Source organism: Crassostrea angulata, chromosome 10 (genome assembly GCF_025612915.1).
Source record: "Crassostrea angulata isolate pt1a10 chromosome 10, ASM2561291v2, whole genome shotgun sequence".
Taxonomy (NCBI): Eukaryota; Metazoa; Mollusca; class Bivalvia; order Ostreida; family Ostreidae; genus Magallana; species Magallana angulata.
Window position 1 is genome coordinate 26,843,233 of NC_069120.1, and position 11,282 is coordinate 26,854,514.

The following is an 11,282-nucleotide window of genomic DNA, read 5'->3' on the forward strand; positions in this document are numbered from 1 at the left end:
TACTAATCATATATAACAATTTAGGAAACAAAGTTATTGTAGTAATTTTTTAATCTGCGGAAAATGACAGTTTCCTATAGATTTCTATCGTAAATGTACCTCTAATTTGAGATGGTCCCTCAATAAAACCAGATGGTTGATTTTCTTGAAACTTCGCAAAAAACTGGACTTTCTTTAAATGACATAAGGGTAAAAAATAAACAGTTTTGCTATTGTAATTTTTCCGCAAAAAAAAAACCGGTCTCCTTAAATATTTTACCACTATAAATTATAGATGAAATGAGTCTGCAGCTCAGATGCTTACAGAGACTGTTACATCTAGGGCATTTTCGTTTTAATCAACAAAATACATCTCTTTAAGAACGATTAAATAAATAACACTATGAATTATCATAATTACTGATATTGCCGATTAAAAAGGTCAGGTATCTAGCTTCACTAACAGACCGTTGAATTTGGATACGGGCTCAACATTTCTGTCTGTAATATTTCGCATCTGTTCAGTATTTCGATACACTCGCTGGTACTAAGAATCAGATAACAGTAATTGTGCTTTCTCCGGATAGAAATGATAAGCTAGAGAAATATGGCATTCTTACTAGCCCGGGGCAGTAGGTAAGCAATGCAAAAAAGAGGACTCTGGTTGAAACATGCATTCCAGTCAAAGGCAATATCTTTCAATATTTCGCACCCATATGCATGAAGGAATCGGAGTTGAATAATCGAAATTTGCCCTGGTACTCTGAAAGCTTCGGGCGCCTTTTTGAAATAAGACGGGGCAAGGTGTACACCATTCCTATTATTCTTAGCCAGAGTACCTTAACTAAAACGTCAGCATATATTGTCTACATCTGGTACGAAATAAGCTGTAGATGTTTGAAAGATGGTACAATTGCAACATGGCCTATTATCAACGTCTATAACATCAAGCAATTCTAAGGGTCGAATGTTATCTATGTCAAGTGCAATTAAAGAATAAAAGCATTTATTTATCTAACTTAGAAAAATAATTTCTAAACATTTCACTCTTTTAGATCTTATTTGAATTCTTACAAGAATTAAAATAAGAATCAGGATATTTATTTTAATTGTCCTGTTTTTGAAATTAAAATAATGTAGACAAATAACATAAAAATGTATGTTAATTTTAAAAGAAATCAAATCCAACTTACCTGTAGAAGTCCATTATTGAAATAATGGTCAAAAAAGCTGTTCATTCTTTAAAATGATGCGCAGTGCTCAACTTGATGGATAATTGTAGCTAAAATTATTATTTTATTAGATGGCTACAGGAAAGCAATACATTTTTTACAAACGCAAAATTTCACCTTAATTGACACAGATAGCGGCAGCACGGTAGAGTATTGTATTGTTTATTGGCTAAATTCAAATGAATTATAAGCTGTTGAAACATATGTACATAATTATAAATATATAATGCTACACTCTATCCAATCAAAATCAAACAGTTCGCTATTGACGTTAAACAATATTCTAAAAAAATATTATTCATACATGTACATTCATAGGAGGAGAGACCCTATAAATCAATAAATCAAATGATTATAATAATGATAATAATGATAATAATAGTAATATTAATAATAATAGTGATAGTAATAATACATCAGTTGGATGTACTAGTTATCCGACATCCCGTTTTTTACCTGCCTCACGCAGAAACATTGCGAGATGGCACAATTGTTTGCGATTATGAATGGCAAGGAGTTGAACTAACTTAAACATTGAAGGACGAGACCAGTAATATTTTTTTAAATACAATACCCGTAGACTTTTATAAAATGGACAGATAAGCATGAAATGGAATTCATCCTCGACTTCACCTAAATTACAATATTTACAGATACGCATCGATCTGACAGTTCCATTATAACGGCCTTGCTCTACCAAAAGCATATGCGATGACAGTCTATATTTTGTTAAAAGGACAACAAGGTTTTCCGGAATATTTTTACTCAAATAAAATTGTAACGAAAAAGTGTCAGGCAGATACTTGTACAATAAACAATTAGAGGATGACTCGAAAAATGCGTCTCTTTCCTGAATAAAAAAATCAGACAACCTCTGCTTTACAATTTTTAAGAAAACATTAGTGTTAGCCACATTTTGTGAAAGCCAGACTTCATGCATACCCAGAGATACTAATAATTCTCTGACATTAAAACACCATGTATTTGGTATCAACTGTGAGACCATTTCCTCATATACATTGCGTAATATACAATTTTCTGTTTTAATCAATTTCAACCAATACTTAATAATACGCAATTTACGTATAATACTCATAGGTAGACGACCTAACTCTGAATAAACCATAAAGTTTGCCGTACATTTTTTAACTTTCAAAATTCTTTTACAAAAATTTGTGTGAACTCGTTCTATTTCATCACCAGAATGAAAACCCCATATCTCGGAGCCATAGTTAAGAACGCTAGATACATAGGTGTCAAAAATGCTTAATTTAGTCTCAATATTTAAATAAGTTTCATTACATAGTTTTAGAATACCAAACATACATTTCCTACCCTGCATTGCAATTGTTTTCTGTGTAACATTAAAATTCCCATTAAAATTCAAATTGATTCCTAAATAATTGAAACAATTAACAACCTCAACATGCTTTTGGTCATAGGTCCAAAAATCATTTTTACACATTCTACCCGCATGTCGAAAAACAACTATTTTTGTTTTATCTGTGTTCACACCAATATTCCAATCATTACTAAATTGATACAATTGATTCAACATACCCTGTAGACTCCCCCTTGAATTAGCTATTAACACAGTATCATCAGCATACATTAAAAGAAAAAGCGAAAGGTCTCTGAAGTCAACAGGTTCACAACAACTTCGAATAAGATCCATTTCAAAATCATTAATATATAATGAAAAAAGAAAAGGCGACAAAGCCTCTCCTTGCATAAGTCCAGTTGTTGACGAAAAATAATTTGACAGTTCAGACTTATATCTGACACATGATTTTAACTCACAATAAATATGCTTAATAATACTTAACAACTTTCCCGTGACTCCATTTGTAGCAAGTTTGTATAATAACTTGTTTCTATTCACACTATCAAACGCTTTTCTGTAATCAACAAAACAACAATATAATTTCTTTTTCTTTTTCAAATATAAAGATACTAAACTAGTAAGTGCAAAAATGGCATCTGTGGTACTATGACCTGGCTTAAACCCAAACTGCGCATCGCTTATGATACCATTGTCGTCAGACCAGCGAAGTAATCTGTAGTTCAACACTGTGGTAAATATTTTTGCCAGATTACTAACAAGAGTTATTCCCCTGTAATTGTTAACATCATTGGTGTTACCTTTTTTAAGAAGTGGAATTATTACACCTATAGACCAGCTCCTTGGGAAAGTACCTGCATCCAAAATTTTATTAAAAAGTCTAACTAAAACTGGTAAAAAAAACTCTTTAAATTTAACAAAATATTCATTTAACAGGTGATCTGTTCCGGCAGCTTTACCACATTTTAATTTTTTTAATACTGAAAGTAATTCCTCCTCATCTATGGCTTTATCTAATTCACTAAAAACAGTATCAGTACTCCTCTGCTCAAAAAATGGACTTTCAATGTCTACAATATTTTCATCTACATTACAAACACTCTTAAAATATTGATAAAAAGCATCTAAATCTAAAGAGCTTTTAATTGTTTTTCTTTTCTTGAAAATCTTGTAAAACTGTTTTGGATTGTGCTTTCTTAAATAGTTGAGTTTATTACCTTCGTGTCTGACAAACCTATTTCTAGTTCCAAGTACATGCTTTTTGTAGACACGTTTGTTTTCACATAAAGTGATACGATTTTGAACAGACCTTTCCCAATTAAAAATACGTAAGGAGCTTTTATAAACTTTACGGAGTTCTTTACACTTGTCATCGAACCATGGCTTATTACTACTGGAAGAGTAAATGTTGTATTTGTTTACTACATCTTTAAGAATAAAATTTCACAAGTAATCCTCTTGATCACAATTACATGCTCCCAAAAATAACATTAGAACGTAAACTTGGCTCCAATAACTAAAGAAAAGACTAGTTCAAATTTTTAAAAAAATATCAACATTGTCAACAGCTTTACCTGATAGTGTCTATTCTTAAAACAAAAGAGATAATGTTTTATGTTGGATATTAGCCTTAAACTGTCCAATCTATGAAAGGCCTTAATCAGTTCTTTTTCTCACAGAATGGACAGTTTTTGTCTTTTACAGAAAATAATTCAGGAAAATAACACACATGAATATTTACTCATTTTTATCAGATTTTGGGATCGATTATCTACCCTTAACGAAGAGGAAGTATAAAACAAGTCTCGTAAAGTCTCGTTGATATCTTTATCTTATTGACATACAAACGTCTGACAACACCCATTCAATACAAATAGAGTTTTCCAACTGCGGTTTTATGATAGACCTGTACAATTTTTCACATATATCTAAGGTAAGTCGATGTCAAACATATATATGAGAGAGCACCTTAATATATTTCTAAAATAAAGAACATTTTCCAAGTTGAATATAAATTAATTATTAAAATACCGATTGAAGATCGATATGCATTCGTCAAACGACCAATTAGCACCCTTTCATTTGTATGGCTTAAACGGCAGCGTATAAATGCGTATATTTATGTATAGTGTAAACGGAGGCAAATTAAATATTTTATCGTAAGTAAATTTCATGCACGTTACAAGATGAATCAAGCTTATTTGAGTTTAATTCGTTGGATTTAACTCTTTAATAAGAATTACTGTAGAATCATCAGATTTTGTGATGGCTCAATTTTCGTGGTAATCGTGGGTAGCCCCCCCCCCCCCCCCCCCCCCCCCCCCATTTACATCCTCAATAAATTTAAATCATTCCACAGTAGACTTCTCGTGCATTTGCATAAGAGATTCCTCTGACTCTAACCTCGCCTTTATGATCTGACGTTCCCTTCGTAAATTTCATGTTGTAAAAGGGGTCAGATAAGTATTTTTGTTTTTTAAAATATAAAATTAATGTTAATGTATTGTTGTTAACAGATTCCAATTTTTATACGTTTTCCTTACTTGTGAAACTTTTAACTAATGTCAAAGACTTCATCATGATCTCAGGCCAGTTACTTTCAAATCAGTTCAGAACTATAGCTTTCATTTAGAATTGAGCAAAAGCAATTCTAAAATAATACCAGAATTGGAGCCAATCGTAGTATCAGATAAGGCACAATTAGAAAAAAAACTTTCTTTAATAGATTACAATGTCTGAAGAAGAAATACCCGACACAGCCCAACATTATTTGGTTTGTGGTACTGGAAAGTGTAAGAACAACTGCCAGTTTTACTGCAATCATTGTCATCGACAATTCTGTGAGGAATGCACAGATGAACATAAGAAAAGTCCGGAAAACAATAACCATGAAGTGGTCCCTTACAGACAACGCAAACCACAACTTCCTGAAGAGAAATGCAAGCTTCACCAAAAACGAAATGTAGATATATTTTGTAAAGATTGTAATGTTCCACTGTGTTCTAAGTGCATCTTCATGAAAGAGCACTCCGGTCATCAGTTTGACGACTTGGAAGAAAAATATGCCGAAAAGTTTGCATTTTGCCAAAATGAAATCTCCAAAATCAAAAACCATTTCCTCTCCACAACACTTGATTTCAAACAAGAGATAAAGGAAAATGTTACAAAATTAAAGGACGCACTGGAAGACATCAGGAATTCTATAAAAGCTGAAGCAGAGTCTTTAAAAGAGTTAATAGAAAAGGTGACATCAGATAAATTGGCTCAAGTCAATACAATAGAAAATTCTCTTAAAAGGTCATTAGAATCCCAGGAAACAGTTTTTGATGATTACATTGCGTACCTTGATAAACTTGTTAAAGAGTTTCACAGCTATATGTCCTCAAGTGACATCAATGTTTTATTTTCTGATGATTTTGAAAATTTGAAAATCCAGTCCATACCAGAGACAACACAACCAGACCTACCGATGTTTGCTGCGGGTCAGTTCTGCAGAGATGAGGTCACTAAACTACTTGGTTGCGTTAACATTCCTAGCCATGAACCCGAGAAAAGGAAAATAAAACCCATGGAGACTTCCTCTTCACGGCTGAAACATACAGGGGAAAACATGAAACCAACACTGTCTCTGTCTTCCTCTGTCACTAAGGTCGGGGAGTACACAGTACCAGGTGTTTACAATGTATTTCATATATCACTTGGTAAATCAGGCAGACTCTGGGGCAGTGATAAACATGGTAAACTTGTGCAAACAGATCTACATGGAATTCAGCTACAGAAGATACAAACCAGTGGCCATGGTGGATATGTATATGGCATCCACAGAGTTACACAGGACGGGGATCTGATGTACACAGACAGAAAGAACAAAGTCATCAATAGGATAAAACAGGATAATACAATCACTGAATTCATTAAAACGGGAGGCTGGTCACCTATTAGTATATACTCCTCCCACATCAACGGGGACATACTGATGGGGATGATAAAGGGTGGAGAGGCTAAAGTCACCAGGTACAACAAGACAGGAGAGGAAATACAGAACATACAGAGAGGCAACATTGGACAGGAACTGTATAGTAAACCACACTACATCACTGAAAACATCAACGGTGATATCTGTACATCAGACTTGAACAAACATGCTGTAGTGGTGGTGAATAAATCAGGACAACACAGGTTCTCTTACACAGGTCAGGGGTCAGGGTTTATTCCAAAGGGATTATGCACCGATCTCCTCGGTCACATCCTGGTATGTGATACACATATGAATAATGATACAGTTCATCTTCTTGATCAAGACGGTCAGTTTATATCATTTTTACTCCCAAAACAAGTGAATTCTGCTAGTGTCTATGTGGATAATGAGAATAATCTCCATGTGGGACAGTATGATACCAACAAAGTGAAAGTGTACAAGTATCTAGAGTAACTTCATGTATATGCAGTCAAACGTGAAGATTATTAACATAAATATATACATTTACTTACTACTACTTTATACACTTACTTACTTATGTAATAATATCTTTACAATTGTATTTTTCACATTTATGAAAATGCATGTAGTGCCTTTTAATATTGTCTTAATAAAAAAAAGTCAGCCACAATGCATTTAACATTGGATTATACGGTTCATATGCTAGTAAACATGTACATAAAATTTGAAGGTTTTTAATAATAATTATTCTATACCGAGTAAAAGAGCCTTCAACCCAAACCTAAATATATGATATTAAAATGTTGGCGTTCAGATCCACAACACGAAAAAGAAAATAAATATTCAGTAATCGAAATATAGAATATTTGAAAAAATGGAGACTGACCCTGTACAGATTACCAAAACGAAACATGACAGAACTTTTGCTATGAACTAAACACCAGGTATGATTTTAGACAGTAAGAAAGCATTTATTTTTAGCGTTGTGAGAAAGCGTGTGGGGTGGGGGTTGCATGTAAAATAACTTGGAAAGTAAATTTAGGCTTTAGATTTTGAACTATATAAACGATGAATTGAAGCAATCTACTGTGATCAAGAAAGGACCACGTTGGGTATTTCACCTTTTTACAGAAAAAAGCATGGAAGACATTCTGGGTGTCCCACTATAGGACTGAAAAAGAAGAGCAAAAGATTAACGAGCCACACTGCTAACCTGAGCAATAATTTACAATTCCGATTCACAAAATATAGTAGCTATTCCTCCCTCCTTCTCTGCCAAGATAGCATTGATGTCACATTGATGATTTGGCCCACATAAAGAGGATACAGTTTTTACATTGAATTATATATTTCTTTTATAATTTGAAGAAAATGGAAGCTTTAAATAGTGAAAGTAGAGGAAAAATTGAAAGAAATTTAAAAACCAAGATTAAATCATACCGTTGCCCCGGTGTTCAAACAGATGACATAGATATTAGTACATTGAATTATATATGTTTTAAGGTAAATTACATGCATTTAACTTATTGAGAGAGAACTACTACGCCACTGTGTAGCAGCAAGTTAACTCAATACATAGACGTTTTAAATCTGTTTTTGAATCATCATGACCGGAAGAGAGCTATCTTGTAGAAAAAAATTAAAAGGTACATGCTAGAGAGGAAGTGGAGGTCCCCTCCACTGGAAAATTAACATTCACTTGGTAAATACGAAAATATGCCTCGAAGACCCTTTTTTCCGTGGCGAAGACAATTATTCCTCCTATTCGAATTTTCTGGATCCTATCATTGGGGCATTTAGGAACCACACCATTCAGACATTGGTCAGTCAGTCAATCATAAATTTTTTTTTTAATAAAAACATGTTTAATTTAAAAATAGCACACATGAAGTAATGGATGTTTGATCCGATGAATCATGACGTCATTTGCTCATCTTGTCTCAGAGCGCCGCTCCAATCTAAAAAAAAGTATTCAACTTTACTAATATTTGAATCAATTTGACAGTCATACATAAATGTAAATGTTTTGCTCATCAAGTAAGTTTTAGGACCTTTAATGAATCAGTTCTTTGTAAAGGTTGTGTCCCAGACAGACGAGTTCTGTGGTGGTTCCTTGAATAGTGATGGTCTCTCCAGCGTTTAGAATGAAGCCATCGTACAAACATCCGTCTGAAACGTCAAAAGAACGCCTTAAATTTAGACGTTTAATTAAAGCAGACGGCAGTACTGATGTAGTAGAAATCCCATCAAAATTGTTGTTGATTTTTTTATGTATTTTGAATTAAGCAATACCAACCTTGACCATTGCTGCTTCTTTTTGTTTCACAGTTTCCGCTACAAAAACACACATACAATTTTTAGCTAAGTTTCATAAATGAAACTAAATATTAATAAAGGTTGATTATCAAAGGCCTTTTGTTATCAAAGTTTACAATTTTTAGCTAAGGTATAGATAATCTGAGATTCCTGACTTGTCAATCTAAGGGTAATGGTACTCAGGTGACCGTTAAAACCTTTGGGCCTCTTGTCTTAAGAAATAAAGGATCGGTAGATTTAAATATACTAACTATATACTAGATTTGCTTACTATAGAGGCGTGATGTTGCTGAGGTTGTTTCTGCCCAGGCAGGTCATCTTAGCGAGGCAGGGTTTGATCAGGATCTCTTCACCGGTAGAGTAGACACGCCCATCAAACAAACATCCGCCTACATAGAGAAAATGTCTTAATTATATACATATATTGAAATTCCAAAAAATGAAAATGTATTGTGCGCCAATTTTTAAATATTTTTAAAACGGTTTGACCAATGAACCACGCATAAATAAGACACGTGGTTGAAAGACTCACTTTGTCCATCGTCAGCACGTTTCGTCATTGTGTTAGAGCAATCACCGCTGAAACAATTCGAGCAATCATAAACTGAATGCATACCCAGTATATTTATATTGGATGTATGTGAGAATAGTGACGAATAAAATTTATGTTTACGGTAGTAAATCTTGCAGGCGAAATATCAATATCAAAGGCCAAAAATTGAACGATGTACACACTTAATATTTCTATATAGTTAGTCAGTACAAGACTTACAACAGAGGAGTGAGGCTGGAGTATAAGTTGTTACCCAGACATGTCATCTCCCCCAGACAACCAGCAATGACAACTTTCTCGTTCTTCTGATAGACGCGGCCATCGAACAAGCAACCAGCTGTAATTAAAAAGGTTGACTTTTTTTTCTTTTGCAGAAATGAATTCCATAATTACAAATTGCGCAAAGAAGATATTTTACTTTCATATAACTGTTTTAGCCATTTATTCTGTGATAAAAGAACAGAAGAAAATTAAAGTGGTTTTGTTACAATGTGTATTTGACATTGACCCGATAAAACATATGACCAAGACTTATAAATCGACCAGAAGTCGTCGTTGAAAATGGGTCATATTGCGACCTCTACTGATCTCATCTTACATGTAATCGAAATCTCAAGTTATCCTGCTATTACATTGCATACTTACTTTGACCATTGGCCGCTCTCTTGTGTGGACAGACGCCCCTAAAAATTATAGATATTTTTAAAACTAGTGTAAAACATATTATACTTAAACTTTTTTTTCTGTTACCGAACTATAATAAGAAATGTTTACATGTTCTTCGACCTTTAATAAACGTGAATTTGGAAGAAGAAAAATTATTATGATAGTACATGGTTACCCCCATTGCTGCAGATCGCCGTAGGCGTTGTTGCCTAGACAAGTCATGGCGCCTAGGCAGTGAGCTATCACTATTTGTTCTCCGGACGAGTACATTTTGCCGTCAAACAAACATCCTGCAAATTTAGAAAATGCACGCGTGTACAAAGGCATAATGAACAAAGGAAGAAACTTTCTAAAATCATACTTAACGAAACGTCGTCAAATTTGAAAAGATAAACACGTATTATTATGCTTTGGATTCATCAGTTAGTGTGTTTTAATTAAATCACCGGTAGGTTTTTAACGCAGACTGGTGTTAAAATTATTACTTCTTTTTTTAAGCAAACACACGACAAAAAATATGTTTGAATTTTTCCGGGAAAACAAGAATTTTCATCCAAATCAGATGCGATGTTGATTTATAGTTTGAATTCATTAGAAGGAATGTTCGTTTAAAAAAAATTTAAATAGAATTTTGGTCATTTACCTTCATTTGATATTATTTTTAAAAATAACTCCGATTCTAAATTGAATAACGTTATAGTTTTGATTCAAAAGTTATACTAGTAAGTTTAAAAAAAACTATTTGAAAAATAGTTTACTTGTAAACCGTGCATTTTTTTTCTTCACAATTTTAATATCTAAACTAATCACCAGTATACATATAGGTAGATTCTCCATTGCATATTTTTTATTTTAAAAAATCATCAATTTTCGTGGAGAAAAAATATCTGTGAGAAAGGTACCTGCATTGGCTTTACTTGTATTAAGCTGCTGCAAAAATGTAACTGGAAGAGTCATATCCTATAAATTGTCAATGCGTTGTGGATCTTGGTAAGCAACCAAAAAAAAAATCGACGAAAATTCAACCTCAACGGTTTTTTTTAGACTTTCACGGTATTTTTGTCTATTTCTGAAACGAGTCTTTTGGGAAAGAAAATCATTGTCTTTCTCACCTTGTTCGGCATATGCAATGGACAAAACGGCAGCTGCAATAAGGAGAAACATGTTTGCCAATCAGCGACTGAATTCGTCAAAATCTGAGCGGGAAAGGTTGTTACCAAATCATATAAATTCTTTTATATTTATACTCACATG

General features: G+C 33.4%; 2 protein-coding genes across 2 annotated transcripts; one reads left to right on the top strand and one right to left on the bottom strand.

Moving 5' to 3' along the window:
- The first annotated feature begins 4,404 nt into the window (after positions 1-4,404).
- On the top strand, positions 4,405-7,219 carry LOC128164610 (protein PML-like). Its single transcript, XM_052828539.1, has 2 exons — positions 4,405-4,486; positions 5,279-7,219. The coding sequence occupies exons 1-2, from the start codon at positions 4,451-4,453 to the stop codon at positions 6,983-6,985; spliced, it is 1,743 nt and encodes a 580-aa protein (XP_052684499.1). The 5' UTR covers positions 4,405-4,450; the 3' UTR covers positions 6,986-7,219.
- Positions 7,220-8,327: 1,108 nt separating this feature from the next.
- LOC128167366 (uncharacterized) lies at positions 8,328-11,282 on the bottom strand. The gene is made up of 9 exons (XM_052833050.1): positions 11,141-11,282; positions 10,204-10,318; positions 10,008-10,045; positions 9,582-9,699; positions 9,342-9,388; positions 9,081-9,198; positions 8,790-8,827; positions 8,545-8,662; positions 8,328-8,451 (listed from the first exon to the last, which is right to left on the bottom strand). Exons 1-8 carry the CDS (start codon positions 11,190-11,192, stop codon positions 8,547-8,549), a joined length of 642 nt encoding a protein of 213 aa, XP_052689010.1. The 5' UTR covers positions 11,193-11,282; the 3' UTR covers positions 8,328-8,451; positions 8,545-8,546.

Excerpts from the sequence above, each read along its gene's own strand:
- LOC128164610 (XM_052828539.1), top strand. The coding sequence starts at position 4,451 with ATGATAGACCTGTACAATTTTTCACATATATCTAAG. Across the intron at positions 4,487-5,278 it reads ATTTTTCACATATATCTAAG|ATTACAATGTCTGAAGAAGA; the intron begins GTAAGTCGATGT and ends TTTCTTTAATAG.
- LOC128167366 (XM_052833050.1), bottom strand. The coding sequence starts at position 11,192 with ATGTTTCTCCTTATTGCAGCTGCCGTTTTGTCCATTGCATATGCCGAA. Across the intron at positions 9,700-10,007 it reads GAGAGCGGCCAATGGTCAAA|CTGGTTGCTTGTTCGATGGC; the intron begins GTAAGTATGCAA and ends TTTTAATTACAG. Across the intron at positions 8,828-9,080 it reads AGCAACATCACGCCTCTATA|CGGAAACTGTGAAACAAAAA; the intron begins GTAAGCAAATCT and ends GTGTTTTTGTAG.